At 46.1% G+C, this 26667-nt stretch overlaps 1 protein-coding gene across 11 annotated transcripts in view; it reads left to right on the top strand.

Annotated features, from left to right (window-relative positions):
• KIAA1217 (KIAA1217 ortholog) overlaps positions 1-25573 on the top strand; it is a 531225-nt gene extending 505652 nt beyond the window's left edge. For 6 of the 11 annotated variants that reach the window (XM_075062284.1, XM_075062283.1, XM_032775662.2 and 3 more), the window contains 4 exons: positions 17836-17955; positions 20952-22637; positions 23094-23216; positions 24206-25573. In XM_075062284.1, the coding sequence (XP_074918385.1) occupies positions 17836-17955; positions 20952-22637; positions 23094-23216; positions 24206-24697 (2421 nt within the window). In that variant the 3' untranslated portion in view covers positions 24698-25573. Of the gene's footprint in view, positions 1-17835; positions 17956-20951; positions 22638-23093; positions 23739-24205 lie in introns of those variants that run through there. The other 5 variants (XM_075062285.1, XM_075062287.1, XM_075062286.1 and 2 more) reach the window with 5 other exon arrangements.
• Positions 25574-26667: the final 1094 nt, after the last annotated feature.

The raw sequence follows: 26667 nt of genomic DNA, 5'->3' as shown, positions 1-26667 counted from the left end.
CACCATGACCCCCTGTCCCAGGCTCAACCAGTGCACACCCGACAGTTGAGAATTACACAGATTTTTTGTCAGTCCCTGAAGGATTTTGGATCTATAAACCACAAAAGACACTAATAAAAAGTAAAAGTCATGAAATGTCCAGTGGATTCTATGAGATTACGTGCAGTGTGACCATATGATGCCTGCACCCAAACTCCCTCCCAGAGCTTGCAACCCTCTTTCCTGCACCCCAACCATCTGCCCCTGGCTCAGCCTGGACCCCCCTCCTACACCTCAACCCTCTGCCTCAGTCTGGTGAGAGCGAGTGACGGGGGCGGGGAATGGAGAGAGTGGGGCGTGGCTTCGGGGAAGTGGCAAGGGAGATCCTGGGTTGATCTTAAGTTCAAAAAGTGATCTTGTGCGTAAAAGGGTTGGAGACCACTGCTCTATATGGTACTGTCTCCATTCTATGGTAGGAGAAACAGGTTGAGCAAATGGGGGTTTGGACTAGGGTTAGGACAGATTGGGGTTGTGTAACAATACATAGGCTCTATGGAGCACTTTAGATAATTCTGTATAGTGCTTTTGAATGACTGATCAATCCACTCAGCAGTGGGTATAATATGTCTTTAAAATGCTTCTAATACACGAGACAGGCCTGCCAAATGATAGGCATCTTGGGTGACCCTCACACATCCTGCCTCTCCACACCTCTCGGGCATCAGCCACTGGCATCTTAGATAACTACGCTGCAGGCAGAAAGCAGTTATTCCCCTGCAGTGTGTCCTTCTGGCTTCCAGGTGCTGGGTCTACAGGCAGTTAGGTTGCCTCTCCTTCTCTTCCTGTCTCTCTTTAGGCAGCCCAGCTGTGCAATTGCGCTTCCTCTGCAAGGCTGTGAATGGGAGGGTTAATAGGGACAAGGCTAATATGGGGTTTGGAAGGAGGGTGTGAAGGAAAGTCAGAGTCAGGGTACTGAAGAGGAGGATATCAGACAATATCTGCTAGGGGTAAACATTTTTAAATCAGGTCCAGATAACTTGCACCCAAGAGTCCTGAGAGTTGGCTGAGGTGATCTCTAGCCCACTGACGTTAATTTGTAATAAATTTTGAGGTCCTGGAGAAATTCCAGATGCCTGGAAAAATGCTAATGTTGCGCCAGTGCTCAGAAAGGGCAAATGGGATGACCTAGTCAATTAGCATGACTCCAATCCTGGGAAAAATAATGGAAAAGCTGGTATGGGATTCAATTAAAAGAATTAAAAGATAGGAATACAATTAATGACAATCAATGTGTTTTTATGGACAATAGGTCTAGTCAAATCTGATTTCATTCTTTGAAGAGATTACATGTTAGATTGCTAAAACTGTACACAGACTTTTTAAAAGGCATTTGGTTTATTACTGCACAACATTCGGATTTAAGGAACTGGCACTATGCAGTATCAAGAGACCGCACGTTAAATGGATTAATAAATACAAAATGAAAACTCTTCCACACTGCTCTCTAGCTAACTGACAGATCTCAAAAAATAGTTGTCAATGGGGTATCATCATCAAGTTGGGGGTGTTTTTACTTGGGTTGTTTAGGGATTTGTACATTTTCATTAATGATCTGGAAGTAAATATAAAATCAGGCTGATAAAGTTTGTGAATGACATAAAGGTTGAGTGGCAAATAATGATGAGGCCAAGGCAATCATATAGTGTGATCTGGATCACTTGATAAAGTGTGTCTGTTCAAACAAAATGTGTTTTAATAGAGATAAAGGCAATGTTTTACATCTAGGAACAAGGCATGAAGCCCATACCTACAGAATGGGCAACTGTATCTTGGATAGCAGTGACTCTAAAAAGGATTTGGGGGGTCCAAGTGGATAAGCAAATGGAACATGAGCTCTCAGTGCGACATTCTGGCAAAAAGGGCTAATGCGAGCCTTGATTGTATAAAGAGGGGAGTGCTGAATAGGGGTAGAGAGGTGGTTCTACCTCTGTAAAAGGCGTTGGTGAGGCTAGAACTGGAATAATGCAGTCAGTTTTGGTGTTCATATTTATAAAAGAAAGTTGAAAAATTGGAGAAAGTGCAGAAAAGAGCCAAAAAAAGTACTTGATGGCTGGAGTAAATGCCTTAGTGAGAAACTTAAGAGCTCAGTCTGTTTAGTTTATCAGAGAGACGACTAAGAGGTGATACGATTACAGTGTATATGTACCTGCATAGGGAGAAAATACTGAGTCCTAAAGATCCAGGCCTCTGAAGAAGTGGGGTTTTTACCCACGAAAGCTGATGCCCAAATGAATCTGTTAGTCTTTAAGGTGCCACTGGACTCCTCGTTGTTTTTAAGTCTTAAAGAGCTCTTTAATCTAGCAGAGAAAAGCATAACTGGAAGCTGAAGCCAGACCAAAGCAAATTAGGTACAAATTTTGGCAGTGAGGGTGATTAACCATTGGAACAAATTCACAAGGGAAGTGATGGATTCTTCCTCTATTGATGTCTTTCTGGAAGATATGCTTTAGCAAAACATGTTATTGGGCTGCATGGAGGGGTAATTGGATGACATTGAATGGCCTACAGGTCAGAATAGATCATCTAATGGTCCCTTGTGGCCTTAAGCTCTATGAATCTAAGTAAAAAGAGGGATCTATAAAGAGAACTTTGTTTAAAAAAGAATACTGGGAGAGTCTGCTACAGTTCTCCACTATGAGTTTTTTGTGTTTAAAGGGAGTAACGAGAGAGGCTGAGAGGGGAAGGATGTTATATTGGAGGATGTGCCTGACTGTATCAAGTAATTTAGTACTATAAATTGCATGATAGTGAGATAAATTAATTATATAGTTACCACAATACTTGCCACACCAATATCACTTCCTTACCTGCAATGGTGTAATTAATTCTCATTGCCACTCCCTCCCTGGCATGCACCTTTCCTCCACAGCGCACTGCTGATTTACCTTACTGATAACACAGCATGCAAGTGCATGTCAGCAGCACTCCCAATGTGCTACACCAGGACTTGCTGTCGGCGTTCTGCACCTGTACATTGTACAGCTACCAGCAATAATGGCCTTTAGCCCCTCCTCTTGAACTAGGAGCTAGTGGGAGAGCTGGGCTGGACCCTGCAAGGAATTAGAGAGAAGCCAGCTCTGCTCAGTAAGGTCTTGAGAGCCCACACTCTGTGGTGCAGTAGGAGGAAGACTTAATAGCAGACCCATTCTCCTAGGACTTGACTTATACCAGAGCATTGCTGCAGGAGGAAGATATAGGGTCCATAGGCCATGAAGAACCTGAACTCCTTAGACCTCACCACCTTGGAATATGGTTGCTATAGTGTGTCTGATACTAGCCTGAAGAACCCACAGCCTAGGGTAGGCCAGGGCCTGGAGTGCTTGAGGGGAGCTGGAGGCAGGGAAGGAGAGACAGACACATTTTGGGGCACTGAGGACAGTGACAGGATCCAGAAGGTGCAAGCACGTGATTGGTGGGGACCACAGCAGACTAGAAAGATGATGGTAGTTCAGGAGGGAAAGAAACCGGAAATCCGAGGTAACAGAGAGAGAATAGCAACAAGAAGTTTAAGCCAAGACCTGCATGAGGGCAATATCACTGTCATATGTACATACTGTGACAAAGTTCCTCCTCTACCTTGGCAGGTCCTGCGCTTATTGGCAGATTTGCTCACCTCGGTGATCGTCCCCTCTGGTGGAACCCACAGTCTGGGACAACTCCTCCTGTATCTGATCAGGAGTTAGGAGGTTTTGGGGGAACCCAGGCCCACCCTCTACTCCGGGTTCCAGCCCAGGTCTCTGTGGATTGCAGCTGTCTATAGTGCCTTCTGTAACAGCTGCATGACAGCTACAACTCCCTGGGCTACTTCCCCATGGCCTCCTCCAAACACCTTCTTTATCCTCACCACAGGACCTTCCTCCTGGTGTCTCATAACACTTCTACTCCTGAGTCCTCCAGCAGCACAGCCTCTCACTCTCAGCTCCTTGTGCCTCTTGCTCCCAGCTCCTCACACCACCCCCACAAACTGACATGAGCTCCTTTTTAAACCTAAGTGCCCTGATTAGCCTGTCTTGATTGGCTGCAGGTGATGTAATCAGCCTGTCTGCCTTAATTGGTTCTAGCAGGTTCCTGATTACTCTAGTGCAGCCCCTGCTCTGGTCACTCAGGGAACAGAAAACTACTCATCCAGTGACCAGTATATTTGCCCTCTACCAGACTCTCCTGTACACCCACGGCCCTGGTCTGTCACATATCCCTCCCCCCCTGCTCAACACCAAGGGGTTGGGCAGCTTGAGATGCCAGACAGTGCACCCGTGACAAGCCATCGGCATTACCGTGATGCTCCCTGCTGTGTGTTGCACAATGGAACTGGAAAGGTTGGAGGAATAAGAACCACCTGGTCACTCTTGTGTTCTTCTCCTTGTTCTGCTGCATCCATTGGAGAGGGCGTGGTCGGTCACGAGGACAAATCTGGCCCCGACAAATAGTAGCGCAATGCTTCATGGCCCATTTACGGCGAGGCACTCTCTCTGCATATTTTTGTTCCCTCGGAAGGACTTTCCTACTGAGGTAGAGAATGGGTGTTCTCCTCCCTGACCATCTGTGATAGAACGGACCCAACCCTACTTCCAGTGCATCTCTCTGCTGGATAAATTCCTTGGTGAAATCAGGGGCATCAGTACGGGGTTACTGCAGAGGGCAATCTGTAGGCTTGTGAATGCTTCCCTGCTGCGTTAGACCATCTCACCAGATTAGGTCCATGGGCTTTCACTAGGTCTTCAGGGGCTTGCCTTGTGGCAAACTGAGGGATAAATCGTCAGTAATACCCCACTACACCTAGGAAGCCTGGACTTGTTTTGTGCGACATGGTCGAGGGCAAATTTTGGATGGCCTCCAACTGTTCACTTGGGATTTTACCAGCCTTTTCCACATGTAGCCAAGATATTTGGCCCCGAAACCCTACAGCGCACTTGGCAGGGTTTGCAGTAAGGCCAGCTCGGCTGAAGGTATCAAGGACTGCTCCACCTCTCTAGGTGGGTTTCCCAGTCTGGGGTATGAATGACCACATCGTCCAAGGGAGGCACAGCATAACTGGTTATGCGGGTGTAATAGCTTGTCCATGAGGTGCTGGGAAAGTAAGCTGGGGCCCCATGTAGTCCAAAAGGGAGGACAGTATATTGAAAAAGACCCTCTGGAGTAGAGAACGCAGTCTTTTCCTTTGCATCTTCCACAAGGGGACTCTGCCGTACGTCCCTTTGTCAAGTCTAAGGTAGTCAAGTACCAGGCATTCCCAGACGGTCCACTAGCTATCTATGCGATGTATGGGGTATGCGTCGAACTTGAGATACTTCATTTAGTCACCGGAAGTCGTTGCAAATCTTGTGGTGCCATCAGGTTTGGGCACAGCGCGATTGGGCTGACCACTGACTGTGGGATTCTTCGATGATCCCCAACTCAGCATTTGTTTAAGCTTCTGCTTTTATTTCCTCCGTTTTGGCGCTGGCACCGCGATAGGGCTCATTGTTATTCTGGCTCCAGGGTTCGTGACGATGTGGTGATATGTCTGGTGTTCGACCCCCGGTTTTGTCGAGAACACATTCTTGGTTCCGGAAGATCATTCAGACACCTCATTCTTCTGATCTGGTGTTAAATCAGGAGACGCTCTCACCTGTTTGGAAGGCTTGTTTCCTGGGTAGATCTTTTTGGACAGTTATGCACGCCTCTTGTGCATGTCAGGGTTTCAAGATAAATCTGTTCTTGTTTTCAGCGTCCTGGCTGTCTGCACCTTGTAGGTTATCTTCCCCCACGGTCTCAATCACCTCATAGGGTCCCTGCCATTGGCAGAAGCTTGCTTTCTGCGGGGTACCAACATCATCACCCAATCCCCTGGTTGGAATTGTCAGACTTTGCCTGGGATTGTAATGGGTTCTCTGGCCTCCTGTGCCTTTTCCAAGTTCCCATACAATAGGGGTGACCCGGGCCTATCCGGTCTCAGCATTTGTATACATGTTCTATATTTTTCTCCCCTCATTGGGTTCCTCTTCCCAAATTCTTTGGCGATATCTAGTGTCCCATGGGGTGAAAACTCAAGTTGAGGCCTGAGGTACCTATTCCCGATAACGAATCATAAGGTAGGGTAGTAGGGTACTCAGTTTCCCGTCTCAACTACCCAACACCTCCTTATATAGCCCTTGGAGGTCGTAAACCTTCTACCAAACCCATCAGTCGCGGATGGTAGACTGAAGTTCTCAGAGTTATGTTATAGTGAGCAGTTGTACCAGCAGGCCCTTCATTAGTTTCGACATAAAGGGGGTTCCTTGGTCTGTTAATATCTCCTTTTGTAGCCCCACTCAGGCAAAGATCCCCACCAACTCTTGGCTATCATTTAGAGGCTGTGTTCCGCAGGGCGAACGGCTTTTGGGAGCGAGTAGCATAATCCAAAACAAGTATATATTGGTGCCCGAGCCTTCTTCTCAGGGGTCCCACAGGTCCATGCTATTCGCTCAAGGGGACCTTTTGATGGGAAGGGGTACTAAAGGTGCCCTCAGGTGGGGACGGGACTGTGCAGCTGACACTCCCCGGGAGGACACACAGTACCCTCTGCACTTCTTATGTACTCCTGGGCCAGAAGAACGTTGGTAGACCGTGCCAGGGTCTTTTCTACCCCCAAATGCCCCCAAAAAGATGACTATAAGCAAGACTTAATACAGCGTTCTGGTGTCTTGAGGTACTAGGATGCTGCTGTACCTTCTGCCCCTGTATTGGTGCAAACCCAGCATAAGAAATTCTTCTTCATTATGAAGTAGGGTCCCTGGTCTCTGAGTTTTCCCTTCCATGGGGACCCTCATCTATTTCAGTCACTCCTTTCTAATGTTTCGTACCTTGGGTCTTCAGCCTGGTCCCGTCCAAAATTTCGTGCCCGGGCTAATCTGCCCGAGATCTAGGGGCCCAGTCTCTGTTGCCTCTACTGGTTCAAAAGCGTTAGGGTGGGGTCAGACTCAGGTCCTTCTCTCTCCTGGTGGCCTCCTTTTCAGCTGCTCGGCCCGCCTACCTACGAGAGCAACCCTCTGGCTTTGAGTCAGTATTCGGGTTCCCAAGACTTTAGCTGCCTCCTTTCCTTTTCGACTTCCTACCTGTCTGGAATGGAAAAAATCTGGGGATATTTCAGAGAAGACTGGGGGTTGACAGTCTACTGTGGGATGCCTCACTAACTTTAGGGTTCCCCTCTTTCTCCCAGTCCTCCTACTGGGAGTAAGTCTCCAAACCTGGAATCCCTCCCTTTGAGCACGCGGTAGGGAGTGTCATGGTACATATTCCCCACTCTGAACCTTAGCGTCCAAGAAGATGGGGTACCAGCATGAATTCCTCTAAGCTTAATTACAGCTTAGAACCTGTAGGCGCCACCAACCAGGAATTCCAATGCTGGTACACTTCGGTCCCCCCAAAACCTTGCCCGGGGAACCCCAAGACCCAACCCTCTGGATCTTAACACAGGGAAAGTAAACCTTTCCCTCACCGTTGCCTCTCCCAGGCTTCCCTCCCTGGGTTACCCTGGAAGATCACTGTGATTCAAACTCCTTGAATCACAAACAGAGAGGACAATTCACCTTTCCTCCCTCCTTCTTTCTCCCTCCAGACTCTTCCTGAGAGAGAAGTAATCCCTGACACAGAGGGAAATTAAGCTTTCTCTTCCCTTTCCCCCTTTCTCCCCACCATTCCCGTGAATCCAGACCCCGTCCCCTGGGTCTCACTAGAATAAAAAACACTCAGGTTCTTAAACAAGAAACTTTAATTAAAGAGAGAAAACCAGTAAAAATTATCTTTGTAATTTTAAGATGGAATAGGTACAAGGGTTTTTAGCTAAGGCACTGGGAATAACCTCCCAGCCTAAGTATTCAAGTACAAATTAAAATCCTTTTAGCAAAAATACAAAATTGAACTCCTTCCAGCCAAATGCACAATTAAAACTCCTTCCAGCCAAATGCACATTTGCAAATAAAGAAACACAAACATAAGCCTAACTCGCTTTTATCTATCTAGTATCTCACTATTTTGAACTTATAAGAGCCGTATCAGGGAGATGGAGAGAAACCTGGTTGCAGTCTGGTCCCTCTGAACCCCCAGAGTGAACAACAACAAAAACCTAACAGCACACACACAAACTCCTCCCTCAAGATTTGAAAGTATCCTGTCCCTGATTGGTTCTCCGGTCAGGTGACAGCCAGGCCTACTGAACTTGTTAACCCTTTATACTCAAAGAGATATAAAGTACTTCTGTGCTATTAACTTTCTTATCTGTTTATGACAGGGAGTTTAGGGACTACACCTGCTGCTACCTCAGTAGTGTCCCCTGAATCTCGATTTTTCTGGAATAGTAGGTAATAACCAACTGTCCCATGGACGCCTGTTATCCCCGTACACTTAGCCGAAGCAGCTGACTGCTCTTCATGAGCTTCCCCAAGACAAGCGTGATAGCACTCGCCGATCAAACCAGTGCTGTGGTCTCTACCCCATTAGCTTTACAGGTCTGGTGTACAATATGTGGTGGTTAGTGAGACCCCACACAGAATGGATTAGGAGCATAGGTTTCCCCAGTTCCCCAGGTTACACTGCATAGGGCTCCTCAGCGTTGGGACACTGTTGCCACTATATGTCCCCACTCCCGAAGCGCATAACATCTGTATGGGGCCTTAGACATTCTCCAGTCCTTGGTTTGGGCAGTCTAACATCATGATCCTCTTCTCCTCAGTCCCTGACCTCTTTGTGGCTTCTGGGGGCCTTCAGCCCCTCTCTTTTTCCACCTGTGATCTCCTGTTGCCCAGTCACCTGAGCTCTAGGGCTTGGGTGCTGCTAGTTTAACCCAGAGTGTTCTCTTCCTTAACTGGTCGGGTCAGCTCCCTCGCTGTCCTTCGCCTCTCTACCAGTGCAACAACCTCATCAATAGGTGGAGGGTTCGTTCTGGCTTACCCAAGCACGAAAGTCTGGCGGTAGCCCCCTCATGTAATCGGTCAATGACCAGAACCTCTAGTATCTCTTCCGGACTCTGGAATTCCGTTCGCAACCACTTTTGTGCAAGATGGATAGGTCATACCAATTGGGACCGTGGGGTTTTATTTCTGGTACATCCACTCGTGATACTGCTGGGCCTGCACTGCAGTTGTTACCCGAGATCTGGCCAGGATCTCTGCTTTCAGCTGGGGTAGTCTGCTGCAGTCTCTTCAGGCAGTCATATAAGCTTTTTGACCTCCCCACACAGGAATGGGCAGGAGCCAGACCACTGATCTTGGGCCAGGCATCTCGTAGAGCTGTCCTCTCAAAGGCAGAAGGTATGCCACTACATCATTCCCCTGCATCATTTCTGCAGCCAATGGTGACCCGTACGATCTGCATCCCATGAGGGCCGCGGTCAGCTCTGTAAGGTCTTTACCTGGTTTACTAGTTCCCGCAACATAGCCGGTCTGAGAAGCCTGGTCCATCAGCAGGCGATTAGTCTCTTGCCTGCAGTCACATTGGCCTCCTGTTGGGCGGCTGCCTGGACACGGCGTAGCCTCCTGCTGGGCCGCTGTAGCTTGTATCAGTGCCCCGAGTAAACATCCATTGTGGTGGGAAAAACAAACAACCCTCTTTTTTTTTGTTTTGTTTTGTTTAAATCAGCCTCCTTTCTCTGCCGCGCTGTACACACAAATTCCACCTGACACCAAGTTGTCAAAAACAAAGTTCCTCCTCTACCTTGGTGGGCCCTGCGCTTATTGGCAGATTTGCCACACCTTAGTGATCTTCCCTCTGGTGGAACCCACAGTCTGGGACAACTCCTCCTGTCATCTGATCAGGAGTTAGGAGGTTTGGGGGAACCAGGCCCACCCTCTACTCTCCGGGTTCCAGCCCAGGTCTTGTGGATTGCAGCTGTCTATAGTGCCTTCTGTAACGCTGCATGAACTACAACTCCTGGTCTTACTCTCCCATGGCCTCCTCCAACACCCTTCTTTATTCCTCCACACAGGACCTTCCTCCTGGTGTCTCATAACACTTCTACTCCTGAGTCCTCCAGCAGCAACAGCCTCTCACTCTCGCTCCTTGTGCCGTCTGCTCCCAGCTCCTCACACCACCCCCACAAACTGACATGAGCTCCTTTTAAACCTAAGTGCCCTGATTAGCCTGTCTTGATTGGCTGCAGTGATGTAATCAAGCCTGTCTGCCTTAATTGGTTCTAGCAGGTCCTGATTACTCTAGTGCAGCCCTGCCTGGTCACTCAGGGAACGAAAACACTCAATCACAGTGACATTTTGCCCTCTACCAGACTCACCAGACTCCTGTACCCCACTGGCCTGGGTCTGTCACATATCCCCCCCCCTGCTCAACACCAAGGGGTTGGGCAGCTTGAGATGCCAGACAGTGCACCCGTGACAAGCCATCGGCATTACCGTGATGGCTCCCTGCTCTGTGTTGCACCAATGGAACTGGAAAGGTTGGAGGGATAAGAACCACCTGGTCACTCTTGTGTTCTTCTCCTTGTTCTGCTGCATCCATTGGAGAGGGGCGTGGTCGGTCACGAGGACAAATCTGCGCCCGAGCAAATAGTAGCGCAATGCTTCCATGGCCCATTTTTACGGCGAGGCACTCTCTCTGCATATTTTTGTTCCCTCGGAAGGACTTTCCTACTGAGGTAGAGAATTGGGTGTTCCTCCTCCCTGACCATCTGTGATAGAACGGACCCCAACCTACTTCCAGTGCATCTCTCTGCTGGATAAATTCCTTGGTGAAATCAGGGGCTATTCAGTACGGGGTACTGCAGAGGGCAATCTGTAGGTCTGTGAATGCTTCCTCTGCTGCGTTAGACCATCTCACCAGATTAGGTCCATGGGCTTTCACTAGGTCTTCAGGGGCTTGCCCTTGTGGCAAACTGAGGGATAAATCGTCAGTAATACCCCACTACACCTAGGAATGCCTGGACTTGTTTCTTGCGACATGGTCGAGGGCCAATTTTGGATGGCCTCCAACTTGTTCACTTGGGATTTTACCAGCCTTTTCCCCAAATGTAGCCAAGATATTTGGCCTCCGTAAACCCTACAGCGCACTTGGCAGGGTTTGCAGTAAGGCCAGCTCGGCTGAAGGTATCAAGGACTGCCTCCACCTTCTCTAGGTGGGTTTCCCAGTCTGGGGTATGAAATGACCACATCGTCCAAGTAGGCAGCAGCATAACTGGTTATGCGGGTGTAATAGCTTGTCCATGAGGTGCTGGGAAAGTAGCTGGGCCCCATGTAGTCCAAAAGGGAGGACAGTATATTGAAAAAGACCCTCTGGAGTAGAGAACGCAGTCCTTTTCCTTTGCATCTTCACAAGGGGACTCTGCAGTACCCCCTTTGTCAAGTCTAAGGTAGTCAAGTACCAGGCATTCCCAGACGGGTCCACTAGCTCATCTATGCGATGTATGGGGTATGCGTCGAACTGAGATACTTCATTTAGTCACCGGAAGTCGTTGCAAAATCTTGTGGTGCCATCAGGTTTGGGCACCAGCGCGATTGGGCTGGACCACTGACTGTGGGATTCTTCGATGATCCCCAACTCCAGCATTTTTTTTACTTCTGCTTTTTATTTCCTCCGTTTTGGCCGCTGGCACCGCGATAGGGCTCATTGTTATTCTGGCTCCAGGGTTCGTGACGATGTGGTGATATGTCTGGTTGTTCGAACCCGGTTTTTTTGTCGAGAACACATCTTGGTTCCGGAAGATCATCTCAGACACCTCATTCTTCTGATCTGGTGTTAAATCAGGAGACGCTCTCACCTGTTTGGAAGGCTTGTTTTCCTGGGTTAGATCTTTTGGACAGTTATGCCGCACGCCTCTTGTGCATGTCAGGGTTTCAGAAGATAAATCTGTTCTTGTTTTCAGCGTCCTGGCTGCCTGCACCTTGTAGGTTTACTTCCCCCACGGGTCTCAATCACCTCATAGGGTCCCTGCCATTGGGCCAGAAGCTTGCTTTCTGCCGTGGGTACCAACATCATCACCCAATCCCCTGGTTGGAATTGTCAGACTTTTGCCTGGCGATTGTAATGGGTTCTCTGCGGGCCTCCTGTGCCTTTTCAAAGTGTTCCCATACAATAGGGGTGACCCCCTATCCGGTCTCGCATTTGTATTACATGTTCTAATTATGTTTTCTCCCCTCATTGGGTTCCTCTCCCAAATCTTCTTTGGGCTATATCACTGTCCGGGTAATAATGGGTGAAAACTCCAGTTGAGGCTCTGAGGTACCCCTTCCCGGATAACGTGGTGAGTCATTAAGGTAGGGTAGGTAGGGCTGTAATCTCAGTTTTCCCGTCTCAACTTTACCACCTCCTTATCATAGCCCTTGAAGGGTTTCGGTTAAACCTTTCTACCAACTCCATCAGTCGCGGATGGTAGACTGAAGTTCTCAGTTATGTTATATGGAGGCAGTTGTACGTGAGGCCCAGTTCATTCAGTTCGTACTAAAGGGCGGTTCTTGGTCTGTTAATATCTCCTTTGGTAGCCCACTCAGGCAAAGATCCCCACCAACTCTTGGCTATCATTTAGAGGCTGTGTTCCGCAGGGCGACGGCTTTTGGGTAGCGGAGTAGCATAATCCAAAACAAGTATATATTGGTGCCCGAGCCTTCTCTTCTCCAGGGGTCCATAGGTCCATGCTATTCGCTCAAAGGGGACCTTTATGATGGAAGGGGTACTAAAGGTGCCCTCAGGTGGGACGGGGACTGTGCAGCTGACACTCCCGGAGGACACACAGTACCATCTGCACTTCTTCATGTACTCTGGGCCAGAAGAAACGTTGGAGGACTCGTGCCAGGGTTTTTCTACCCCCAAATGCCCCACAAAAGATGACTATAAGCAAGACTAATACAGCGTTCTGGTTCTTGAGGTACTAGGATGCTGTGTACCTTCTGCCCCTGTATTGGTGCAACCCAGCATAAGAAATTCTTCTTCATTATGAAGTAGGTCCTGGCTCTGAGTTTTCCCTTCCATGGGGACCCTCATCTATTTCAGTCACTCCTTTTCTAATGTTGTCGTACCTTGGGTCTTCAGCCTGGTCCCGTCCAAAATTTCCTGTCCGGGCTAATCTGCCCGAGATCCTAGGGGCCAGCTCTCTGTTGCCTCATACTGGTTCAAAAGCTTAGGGTGGGGTCAGACTCAGGTCCTTCTCTCTCCTGGTGCCTCCTTTTCAGCTGCTCGGGCCCGCCTACCTACGAGAGCAACCCTCTGGCTTTGAGTCAGTATTCGGTTCCCAAGACTTTAGCTCGCCTCCTTTCCTTTTCGACTTCCTACCTGTCTGGAATGGAAATAAATCTGGGGATATTTCAGAGAAGACTGGGGGTTGACAGTCTACTGTGGGATGCCTCACTAACTTTAGGGTTCCCCTCTTTCTCCAGTCCTCCTACTGGAGTAAGTCTCCAAACCCTGGAAGTCCTCCCTTTGAGCACCGGGTAGGGAGTGTCATGGTACATTCCCCACTCTGAACCTTAGCGTCCAAGAGATGGGGTACCAGCATGAATTCCTCTAAGCTTAATTACCAGCTTAGAACCTGTAGCGCTGCCACCAACCAGGAATTCCAATGCTGGTACAGCTCTGGTCCCCAAACCTTGCCCGGGGACCCCAAGACCCAACCCTCTGGATCTTAACACAGGGAAAGTAATCCTTTCCCTCACGTTGCCTCTCCCAGGCTTCCCTCCCTGGGTTACCCTGGAAGATCACTGTGATTCAAACCCTTGAATCACAAACAGAAGAGGACAATTCCCTTCCTCCCTCCTTCTCTTTCTCCTCCAGACTCTCTGAGAGAGAAGTAATCCCGACACAGAGGGAAATTAAGCTTCTCTCTCCCTTTTCCCCTTTCTCCCCACCATTCCCCGTGATCCAGACCCCGTCCCTGGGTCTCACTAGAATAAAAAACACTCAGTTCTTAAACAAGAAACTTTAATTAAAGAGAGAAAACCAGTAAAAATTATCTTTGTAATTTTAAGATGGAATAGGTCAAGGGTTTTTAGCTATAGGCACTGGAATACCCTCCCAGCCTAGAGTATTTCAAGTACAAATTAAAATCCTTTAGCAAAAATACAAATTGAACTCCTTCCAGGCCAAATGCACAATTAAAACTCCTTCCAGCCAAATGCACATTTGCAAATAAGAAAACAAACACATAAGCCCTAACTCGCTTTATCTATCTTTAGTACTCACTATTTTGAACTTATAAGAGCCTGTATCAGGAGATGGAGAGAAACCTGGTTGCACGTCTGGTCCCTCTGAACCCCCAGAGTGAACAACAACCAAAAACCTAACAGCACACACACAAACTTCCCTCCTCAAGATTTGAAAGTATCCTGTCCCCTGATTGGTTCTCCGGTCAGGTGACAGCCAGGCCTACTGAACTTGTTAACCCTTTATACTCAAAGAGATATAAAGTACTTCTGTGCTATCAACTTTTCTTATCTGTTTATGACAGGGAGTTTAGGGACTACACCTGCTGCTACTCAGTAGTGTCCCCTGAATCTCGATTTTACTGGAATAGTAGGTAATAACCAACTGTCCATGACGCCTGTTATCCCCGTACACTTAGCTGAAGCAGCTGACTGCTCTTCATGAGCTTCCCAAGACAAGCGTGATAGCACTCGCCGATCAAACCAGTGCTGTGGTCTCTACCCCATTAGCTTTACAGGTCTGGTGTACATATGTGGTGGTTAGTGAGACCCCCACAAGATGGATTAGGAGCATAGGTTCCCCAGTTCCCCAGGTTACACGTGCATAGGCTCCTAGCGCTTGGGACACTGTGCCACTATATGTCCCACTCCCGAAGGCATAACATCTGTATGGGGCCTTAGACATTCTCCAGTCCTTGGTTTGGGCATCTAACACATGATCCTCTTCTCCTCAGTCTCTGACTCTTTGTGGCTTCTGGGGCCTCAGCCCCTCTCTTTTTCCACCTGTGATTCCTGTTGCCCAGTCACCTGAGCTCTAGGGCTTGGTGCTGCTAGTTTAACCCAGAGTGTCTCTCTTCCTTAACTGGTCGGGTCAGCTCCCTCGCTGTCCTTCGCCTCTCTACCAGTGCAACAACCTCATCATAGGTGGAGGGTTCGTTCTGGCTTACACCAAGCACGAAAGTCTGGCGGTAGCCCCCTCATGTATCGGTCAATGACCAGAACCTCTAGTATCTCTTCCGGACTCTGGAATTCCGTCGCAACCACTTTTGTGCAAGATGGATAGGTCATACAATTGGGACCGTGGGGTTTTATTTTCCTGGTATCCACTCGTGATACTGCTGGGCCTGCACTGCAGTTGTTACCCGAGATACTGGCCAGGATCTCTGCGTTTCAGCTGGGGATAGTCTGCTGCAGTCTCTTCAGGCAGTCTATAAGCTTTTGGACCCCCCACACAGGAATGGGCAAGGAGCCAGACCAACTGATCTTGAGGCCAGGCATCTCGTAGAGCTGTCCTCTCAAAGGCCAGAAGGTATGCCACTACATCATCCCTGCATCATTTTCTGCAGCAATGGTGACCCGTACGATCTGCATCCCTGAGGGCCGGGTTCAGCTCTAGTAAGGGTCCTATTACACTGGTTATAGTTCCCGCAACATAGCCGGTCTGGGAAGAAGCCGGTCATCAGCAGGCGATTAGTCTCTTGCCTGCAGTCACATTGGCCTCCTGTTGGGCGGCTGCCTGGACACGGGTAGCTCCTGCTGGGCCGCTGTAGCTTGTATCAGTGCCCGCAGTAATCATCCATTGTGGTGGGAAAAACAAACACCCTCTTTTTTTGTTTTGTTTTGTTTAAATCAGCCTCCTTTTCTGCCGCGCTGTACACACCAATTCCACCTGCACCAGTTGTAAACAAAGTTCTCCTCTACCTTGGTGGGCCTGCGCTCTATTGGCAAGATTTGCTCACACCTTAGTGATCTTCCCTCTGGTGGAACCCACAGTCTGGGACAACTCCTCCTGTATCTGATCAGGAGTTAGGAGGTTTTGGGGGAACCAGGCCCACCCTCTACTCCGGGTTCCAGCCCAGGTCTCTGTGGATTGCAGCTGTCTATAGTGCCTTCTGTAACAGCTGCATGACAGCTACAACTCCCTGGCTACTTCCCACTGGCCTCCTCCAAACACCTTCTTTATCCTCACCACAGGACCTTCCTCCTGGTGTCTCATAACACTTCTACTCCTGAGTCCTCAGCAGCACAGCCTCTCACTCTCAGCTCCTTGTGCCCTTGCTCCCAGCTCCTCACACCACCCCCACAAACTGACATGAGCTCCTTTTAAACCTAAGTGCCCTGATAAGCCTGTCTTGATTGGACTTGCAGAGTGATATAATCACTAATCAGCCTGTCTGCCTTAATTGGTTCTAGCAGGTTCCTGATTACTCTAGTGCAGCCCCTGCTCTGGTCACTCAGGGAACAGAAAACTACTCATCCAGTGACCAGTATATTTGCCCTCTACCAGACTCCTGTACTCCACTGGCCTGGGTCTGTCACAATACCAAACATGTACGCCAGAGATGCTGTCCCGTGTTACCATGTGCAATGCAGCCCTGCGTGGTATTTCCACGCCACTCCCCCAACTTGAACTTGCGTTCAGTTACAGCTCACTGTCTTTACTATTCATTAGCATAGGCTTTTCTGTGCCTCAGCTCACACAGTGGGATCACGTGGCTGTGTGACTTCATCAGTCTTCTTGTTGCTTCTCTTAAAATCACCTGCAGGGTCCCATAGGTTCCATGTTTGCAGATAGAACATACATGGGGCCAGGTTTAAGAGTTTTGTGGCAGTGGAAATGCCGTTCGTTAGGCCTGGTATTGGGGCCTGACAGAATGAGTGGAAAATGAGAACTCTGGGGTGTGTATGTGGAATTTTATTCTTCTTTTCTAGTTCTCTGAATGCCCAAACCCTACCCACACGCCACCATTTCCTTACACATGTTACAACTGAGCCTGTCAGCAGCTTAGCTGATAAAAGGCATTTCTGAGGGTAGAATTTGGGGGCTGGCCAGGGGCTGACAAAACAGCATTCCTCACCTCTTGGAAATAGAGCTCATTACCCATACATGAAAAGTGTTTTGGGGAGTGAGATACATAGGGGGTGTCCATAGTGCTTATTATGCTAGCAGGGCTTGCCCTAGTGCTAGAAAAATAGCTGTATAGACAGCATGGCTCAGGCTGGAACTTGGGCTCTCAAGGTCACTCCCCTTCAAGCTTCAGCGCCCAAGCCACAAGATGAACAGAGCGAGCATGAGCCCTGAGAGCACGGGTCTGTGGACCCAGGATGGAAGGCCTGTTCCCTGATGCAGTGCAGCCACGTCCTTAAAGATCTTTCTCTTGCATTGGGCCTCTTTAGCTGAAAGCTTAATTTAATGTCAGATGCTGCAGGTTTAGGCATACAAGTTAAAGACAGGGATGCTGAGAAATGAAGTCATTTCTTTAAGGGGAGTCTTGTGGTTGTGACATAGGTGTGGGAGCTGGGTTTTTTGTCCTCAGATCTACCAGGGTCTTCCCGTTTAACCTTGGGCAACTCCTTTCACCGCTGTGTGCCACAGAGTCCCCATCTGTAAAGTGGGACTCAGCAGACTGTCTAACAAATTCATTATTTGTAATGCAGTTAGTTTGAGCTTGCCAGCCCTGAGACGCTACCTGATCTGAAAATAGCATTTCACTCAGACATTCAGGGCAGTAGCGGGCATAAATTAAACCTTGGTTTTTGTTTTGCTGATAGTCTATATCTCATGCTTTATAAAATTAGTGACAGTAGGTACCAGTTTTCAGTGTTCAAACAAATACCCTCTTTGACACAGAACTCTTTTGCTGGTGTCTGTCAAAACCAAATGGGTGTCCTGCTAACTTGCAGTATTTTAATTCCTTAGGCTTTTCAGAAGTGCTCTTTTATGGATGTAAATTCAAACAGTCATGCTGAACAGTCCAGAAATGACACACATGTTAAAGACACAAGGCCTGGCGCTCTAATACACCACAAGGACAAGAAGGTAACAAGTGGCACTTACAAACATGCCACCCCCTCTTCGCATAACCTTCTTTCCTTGCTTCAAGACTAATTTTGTGTCGTGTGTCCTTTCCTCGTTAACCCCGTCCCAGTGGCTTATTTGGTTTTACCGCCGAGGCTGGCAGACAGGAGTTATATTTGTGCATGTGCCCAAGTTGGGGAAGGGGGTGTCAGCTCATCGTTAATATTTACATAAGAGTTCTGGTCGAGGCGAGCTTGACAGACTCATTTTATAATACACCACCACTGCCCAGTGGAGTGGCGAGGCCTAAGGATTAAAACCTACATCTCAGGTAGCAGCTTAGAGCATTTTCACTAAGTCAGTGTGCCAGTCCCAAGAACCAGTCACCTGCGTTTCAAAGGTGCTGAGTACCTGTAAGTGTCATTTAAATATCAGTGGAAGCTCAAGGTGAGCACCTGTGAAAACCAGGCTATGAAGGCCTAGTTTTGCCTTCAGCCCTGTTTCTCTCTTTGGCCCCAACTCGTGAACCTGCAGCAGCAGCATCCGATAGTGCAGTAGAAATTTTACATCACATGACAAGTGAAGTGAGATTTGTAATATCTTGGAACAACATTGAAGCTCAAGGGGAGCCTTTCAATCTGGCCTTTGGCTTTCTCCATTGCATGGATAAAGCCTGAGGTTGAGCGTGACAGAGGACTTGGGCAGGGGGAGGGGAGGAGTTATAGCGAAATATTCTTTGGGAGAAATGTTGTCAGATTTCTTTGACAGTGCAACTTCAGTGTTGAAAGGGCCAGATGATTGTACTGTCACCCAGCAGCCTGAGTCAGCACTCAGCTATAGGACATTTTCTAAAGTATAGTGCAAACATTTTTTTCCAAAGAACTGACTCAAAAATACTGTTCAGTGTTGTAATAATGGTTGTGACAACCACAAACTCCCAGCAATTAAAGTTAATTGAGCTTATATCTTGCATGACATTCACGGGCACCTTTCAATCCAATGGAGCCTAACAAACTTAACCAACTGGTATACAGACTATACAAGTATCACTTCATTTCCCCCATGAGTGCAGCCATTTCTGGGGTGAAGGGCATGGCTGTTTGGTATAGTGTCTCTAGGCATTGTTAAAGTTTGGGACAGGCAGTGTAAAATGGAAAAACTGAAAATCCAGGGGAATGGGGGATAGGTAGAATGTAATCACTTGATATGAAATGCAGCCAGAGCCCCAGGTGTAACTTTCCCACTCTTACAAAGATGTCATTAAATATATTGAGCCCTTTATTGTAATAGGAGCTGAAGGCCCTCAGCAACTTGCAGGTCTGGGCCCTTAAGAAACAAGTAAGAACTGACATGTTATTTCTGACAGACAAACCATTATGTGAAGTGTGGCTGGAGTGTCACACTGAATTTTAAGTCCTCTCTGGCTTTGATTGTTTTGCATGATAATTCCTCCCTGTTCAAACCATTCAGTAGTTTGTGTCCTCCATGCATAATCTCTGTTAGTGCTAACGAACTGTGAGCATGTTGAATACAGATTTTAAACTATGAACCTAGCCCACTGCTAGCTTTCTTCTTTCTGGGCTTTATATATAATACTGAGAAGCATGCATTAAGAGACAGTGTGCACTTGAAGTCCATTAAATGACTTCACTTAAGTTCCTGTACCTTTATTCTAATGCATCCTCTGTGTTGGAGATTGAATTTCATGACTGATAGTTTGCAGCTTGGATCAAGCCGTTGTTGCTAGTATATTGTTCTTTTGATGTATTTGAAGCATTTTTTTCATTCACACTTTTGTTCTGTCAATACCTTTACTAGAAATCTGATTGTAAGATGGTTATTTTACATCAGTTATAAGCATGGTGCCTCTTCACCCCAATACCCACAGCAAAAACCATAAGTAACAACAAAGCAATAATGAAGGGCAAGCCTTCTCACAGGGATTTGTCACTCTGCTGCAATAGAATATATCTGCTCTTTAAAACAAACAAAGAAAAGCTTCGTTGCCCTGCTGCTTACTGCTCTGAAGTATTGTCTGCAAGGTTCCTCACTTCAGAGCCTCCCTGGGAATGTGTCTATGTAAACTGGATGAAATCATCATGTGCCTATAGGACGTGTTTCTTTAAAGAAATGTTTAATTTTATTTTCTGGGTTTTTCAGGGTGTTAAATATGTCACTTATGGTGTTTAAGTGAAGCACTAAATTTTTATCTGCAGTGGTCACTTGTAGAATGACTTTGGTATGGTTAGACAGCAATTACATTGACACAGAACATCGCCTCTTAGGAGGAATCTTAGAGGCAGTTAGAAAACAGCTGTTTACATTTCAGAGCTTACTTTCACGGCGAGCTAGACTGTACCATGGTGACATTGAGAAGGGAGCAGCAACATGTCCATGGTAATTTTTCACTAAGTACAGTAATTTTTTCAAGTGTCCATCATGCAACAAGGTAGTTACATCTCCCTTCCAGGGGTCGGCAGGGAGACAGTCCCAGAGAGCCTTCAGGCTGCACGGACTGTCAATATTCACAGTTACAAATCAGTCCCTTTGGTGTGGCAGTCAACCTCCCTTACTTATGGTTTGATTTGTTCCCGACAGAGCTTAGTCAAATACTGTATCTAGTTCAAGCTTCAGTCTTGTGCAAAAGCCTAATTTATTTTATCTCTAACATTGTTTTACCTTCACCTGATTAGACACCAGATTTCAAAAATTCCTTAGTTTGCATAACACATTCTGGAGCCTTTATAAAAAGGACAGTCTCTGGTTAGAGTACTTGTTGGGCACATGCATAGTTTTGTGCAGTGATATGTTATACACTGTCCTACCAGAATCTGGAATTTTCCCATGAAGAGGTACAGAAAATCAGAAGACTATTATAGACATGGCTGTGTAGCAATGGACAGAGCAGTGAGTTCACAAGGTCTTCACTTCCTCTGAGGAGATGGTGATTAATTGGAGAAAAAAATCTTTGCAAGTAACAACTCTGATTAACTAAGTCATCCAACTTTCCCCCTTAGGTATATGGGGATACAACAGGATCTCCAAAAGATAGTGACCACCCTAAAGAGAAGAGGGAAGGGAAAACTGAAGACGAGAGGAGTTCTGATGCTTCCAGCATATCTGAAAATAAAATTGGCTTTTCAATGAATGAGAATTCTGTATTCAGTAAAGATCTGTTTGTAGGGAATAAAGACTATTCCAACAAGAACCCCCATAATATCAGCACAAACTTCTCTAATGTAAGCTTGCCAGAAAGTGACAGAAGAAAAGGGAGTCAAGATGTCTTAGGAGTGCATTATCCAGCTATTGAAACTGGAAAACAAAAGCTGAACTATGGAATATTGAGACACACTGATCATGACATGCCTCAGAACAAACCACTAGAGTGTGCAGGCAAATGTATCCCAATCAGCAGCGTTTCACCTCTTGTCAGGCAAACAGAGTTGCAAACTCAGGAGGCTTCCAGATCACCACAGGAGCAAGAAATGCCTGTAATTGACTACAGTCAGGTTGTGCTAAGGCCTAAAGTATCTAAAAATACCACTGTAAACTATATTGAGGAGAGAGAGTCTCCAGCTAGCTCTCCAATTGAAGAAAACCCACCAACAGACAACATTGCGTTTATGATTACCAAGACAACTGTCCAGGTTCTGTCGACTGGAGAAGTTCATGATATAGTAAGCAGGAAGGGAGGAGATGTACAAACAGTTAATATAGATGCCAAAAAGGACAAGACATCCCAACAAGGTGTACTACAGAGTACAGAGAATGAAGAACCAGTAGTTTGTCTGGACAAAAAACCAGTCATCATCATCTTTGAAGAACCAATGGATATTCGATCGGCTTATAAAAGACTTTCAACCATATTTGAAGAATGTGATGAGGAGTTAGAGAAAATGATGACAGAGGAGAAGATAGAGGAAGAGGAGGAGGATGAAGAAAATGAAATATCTGAAATCCCAGTGATAGAGAATGAAGCAGTGCAGACAATTAATAATGGAAGGGCTTCTACAGATTATTTAGCAAATCGTGGGCTTGAGCAACCATATGAATTTAAACTTCAGTCTAATTCTGACTCTACAGAAACAAAAACTCCTGAGGAACAAGAAATAGCAAAGACCGGTTTTAACAAATTTAGTCAAATTTATGGTCTAAATTCAGAAGTGGACTCTCCTTATCAGTTTGGAAGCAGGCAGGATGCTAAGAAAAAATTTAAATTTAAGTTCCCTAAAAAGCAGCTGGCTGCTCTGACTCAAGCAATACGTACAGGGACCAAAACTGGGAAGAAGACCTTACAGGTGGTGGTTTATGAAGAGGAGGAGGAGGAAGATGGGACTCTAAAGCAACACAAGGAGGCCAAAAGATTTGAAATCACAGGGTCTCAGCCTGAGGATGTTACCAAAGATAGTTCTGGGAAGGAAGATCCTATTCCTGAGACATCAGCACAGAGCTCTAGGACTGATGAAATTCGAAAGAATACGTACAGGACTCTGGACAGTCTTGAGCAGACTATTAAACAGCTAGAGAATACCATCAGTGAGATGAGTCCACGATCTGTCCCTGAACTTGCATGTGGCTCTGTAAGAAGCAGTGCCCCCTATTTTTCCCATATAACACAAGAGGCTGCACCCAGAGAACTTGTATTGGACGAGAGCCGTGCTGGTGCAGAATCCCCTTCGTCAATCCTGTCTGCTTCACGTAAGGTACCTTAGGAGAAATCAAACTCCAGCTGCTTTCTAAAATCTGCAATAATCACCATTAAGCAAGAGGTGTCTCATGATTTGTTTGCTTCTTTTCAGGTGGCTTGTTTGGTCTTCCCACTAGGTGTCTAACAGCTAATAGATTGTTTTACCTCTGCTGCTGTTTGGTGACGGGCCATGCAGGGAAGCTGGGTCAATAATTTGCTGTGTGAAATGAGAATGACACTGACATTAAATCCAGTTTGATCAGTAGTTGAGCAGATTCCTCCATTTGATTTTTGGAATTAACAAGAGTGGTGTGGCTCATGACGTGAATCTCTGATGTTTCCCCTGCATGTAGTACTTTGGCTTCTCACACAAAGCTTCTTTGCGCATGGTATGTGATTCCCCTTTTTAAATGCACTCATATTTACTACTGATTTCCTTGTCTTTCCTGTGTCTCTACAATCCTTTCAACAGGGCTCAAGCACCACTTCACAGACTAGCAGGATGCCAATACCCATGGCTACAAAAAGTAGACAAGGAAGCCTGGATAAAGCAGGCAGACAGCACAAGCTCCAGGATCCACGCCAATACAGACAGGTAGTTTTACCCTAAACCAAATCTTTGGATGGACATTTAAAGCTGTTTTAAAAAAATGTAAGTCAAGTCACTGACGTAGATTCTACCAAATAATGGATTTCTTCTTTCAAATGAGATCTAACTAGACATCCTGGATCTTGGGGGCATGAAAATCTCTTTATGATCCTTATTACACTTTCACCATTCTTTGCATGCCTGCAATAAAACATCTGCTTTTTACTTCAATGTTCAGCTTAGGATGCCAAACCTGTTTACTTCCCTTTGGTAAATGTGATCCATCAGGACAGCTAGGAAATCCTCTGTTCAAAGCATTTAAAGGAAGCGCGGATACTAACCTGTGTGTTTAATGCAGTGGTTCTCTAACTTCATTGTGCCGCGACCCCCTTCTGACAACAAAAATTACTGCATGACCCCAGGAGTGAGGATTGAAATCTGAGCTTGTCGCTCTGGGTTCGGGGGGCCCAAGACCCACGTGGGGGTGAGGGATAGGAGGGAGAAGGGGAAAGCATGTAACCAGAGCCCTGCTGCCCAGAGCTGAAGCCCTTGGGCAGTGGGACTCGGGCTTCAGCTTCGGCCCTGGGCTCCAGCAAGTCTAACACCAGCCCTGGTGAGCCCGTAAAACAGGGCTGTGACCCACTGTGCGGTCCCAACCCAGTTTGAGAACCTCTGGTTTAATGGACTGCATTAGATGCACATTAACGCTCTATCCAAATGTTTCCATTCTCACATTAACAATCCTGAAGCATGACCACTGTTGTAAATAGTCTGTAGGTTGATGTGATTTCTCACACAAGCTTTCTCTCTCTTCGCACTCTATGCATTCTTTGTTGTGCACTTTGGGGATTCTACCAGGTTCAGTCCACAGCTGTGAGACTTAGCTCAGGCCTTGAACTGTTAATTCTTATTTTCTGTAGGGCTGTTTTCCCAGGCCCTGTTTACTTATGTTACTAGCTTTCTGACAAACTGTCTCCTGCCATCTTTATTTACAGGCTAATGGAAGTGCTAAGAAAGCTGGTGGGGACTATAAGGCTACTTCCCCTACCCTACCTGCTTCTAAGATCCCTTCTTTTTCTCCCACCTCTGGGAAAAGCAGCTCTGTGCCTGCTTCTAGTGGTGACAGCTCTAACCCTCTCAATCCACCTACTAAAATGTCCATTCCTTCCTTTAGCCTTCTGAGTCCTCAAACAGGTCGCACTGCTCACTCTACCTCCCTAATTCCTTCGGTCTCTAACGGCTCCTTAAAGTTTCAGAACCCCACTTATACAGGTAAAGGTCACCATCTTTCATTCTCACTACAGACTCAAAATGGCCGGCCATCCCCCCCTTCCTCCTCCTCTTCCCCCCCTTTGTCTACCTCTCCCACTTCACTGACCCAAGGCCTGAAGAGCATCAGGACAATCCATACACCTAGCTTCACCAGCTACAAGTCACAGAATGGAAACGCCAGCAAACTCACCTCCTCAGCCAAGGAGACTGCTTAAAGTCTAAACGCTAGTGCGCGCAACTTCACCATGGCTTCTGTTTATTATCAATGAATCCGCAACTAATAGTTTAGCAAGAGAATGTATCATTTTGTTTTATTGTTTGAGACTTAATATTAAACATGTGCTAAGTACTGGATTAATACCATAGACTAGAGTGAAGCTGTTTTGTAAAACTTTGTTGCTGTTAATGATAATAGAGCATTTTCTTTCTATATCTAGCACCTGTTACAAAAAGTGCAGAAGCTGTATGAGAGTGAACCCGTGTGTGTGTGCACAGAAATGTATAGAGCATGGAAAAAACAATGTATGGTTCCAGAAATTTTAGTAAGTTGTTTTGTATAAAGCTATTTTCATTATGGGGACTACAAGTGAACAGAGATGTACTAAAGTGTGATTATACACAAATGTAAAACTGAAACAAAATGTTTTTCTTTTCTTTTAGTGTTATTTAGCTTTGTTACAGATTTCTATTTTTGTCAACAAAACATCATGATTCCTTTCAATATCTTTTTGCCAGAACATTTTGATACTATTATAATGTACATTTGAAAGTGTTAAGCTGGACAGTAAACCTCTACACCAGAAACAGAGTAAGACTGGTATATTAGTGTGTATGAGGTAACTTAACATATTGCACTGCCATTCAAATTATATTTAATAATTTGCCTATCCAAAAAAAAAATAAATTGTTTTTACATAAGTATTTGCTCATTACTTTTATTCTTAGCTAAATCTTTTGTTTTATTGAGACCTGGTAACATGTATTGCAGAGTGGATTTTAAGATGTACACTTCTGTACTGTTATGTATACTGGCAACCTTTTGTACATATCTATAAATATATATATAAAAATAAATACTGTATGTGGCTGGGCACATAGAGTAGTTTTACTACATCAAAACTGATTTTTATGCATGCTTTAAAGAGATATATATCTATATATATGGGGAGAGGTGAACACTGAGCAGATAGAAAGAAGCAAAAAATTTGCATAGCTCGTGTTTTTGTAAATAAATTTGTTTAACACAATGTAATATACAGAACTGTGCTAAGCAAAGAAATTTACAAAAATAAAGGGCTGCATGCTATGTTTTTGTATTTTGTCACTAATAACTTTACAATGGTTCCAACTCAAAATGGTTGTTTAAAAACTTTACTTGTAATGTAAACAAACAGTCTGACATACTGAGTAAAATTGTAATCCTTTGAGTGCTGGACTCGTACCTTCTAATGCCAACGAAGAGTTACCCGGCCAAACAGCGAAAGAGGAAACCCCCCCCCTTCTCTAATTAAAAAGGACTGCCTCCTCCTCTTTCCTATGTCTATTATTCTTTAACAGAAAAAAAACCCAGCAAGTTGCTGTTACTTGAGGCCCTGATCCCTTACACACAGATAGGTTCATGGAGTCCCTGGCAGCAGTAATATTGTCAGTGGAAGCGTTCTGTCCAAGACTTCAGCAATCACACCAGTATCTGTGCAAATACAGTAACAAATGCAAATACCTGAACCAACTCTGGGTCAAGTAGAGCTGCTCTGGATTAGAACTGAGACAGCAGCAAAGCTTGTCAACATGATGGTTAGTCAGCGCTGCCTTTGCAGAAACACCTACTGCCTTGGCAAGGTTACTTTGCAGGCAAGGACATAAGCAGCTTCCATCCTCTCCCCTTGGTTTTTGCTAATTTGTCTCCTTTGCCCTCTGTGTTTAAGACAATAGGGTTAATGAATTGATGCTTCCCTCCCAACAGACCTGTGTTTCTCCATGCACTTGAGAAACTAACATGAAGTGGATTTATTCTTTGTATGCAGCCTTAGAAACTTCTTCTGCATACTGAAAGGGCGGATAGCGACTTTGTGCTAAGACTGCTGCTATAAGATTTTACTCTGTTGCTTGCAAACAACAGTGCTCTTGATATCAAAGCATTTCCACTGAACTTCCCGTTCCCCAAATTATGGCCTAATTTTCTGGT

Source organism: Chelonoidis abingdonii, chromosome 2, assembly GCF_003597395.2.
Source record: "Chelonoidis abingdonii isolate Lonesome George chromosome 2, CheloAbing_2.0, whole genome shotgun sequence".
NCBI lineage: Eukaryota > Metazoa > Chordata > Testudines > Testudinidae > Chelonoidis > Chelonoidis abingdonii.
This window is presented reverse-complemented; position numbering and strand designations above follow the sequence as displayed.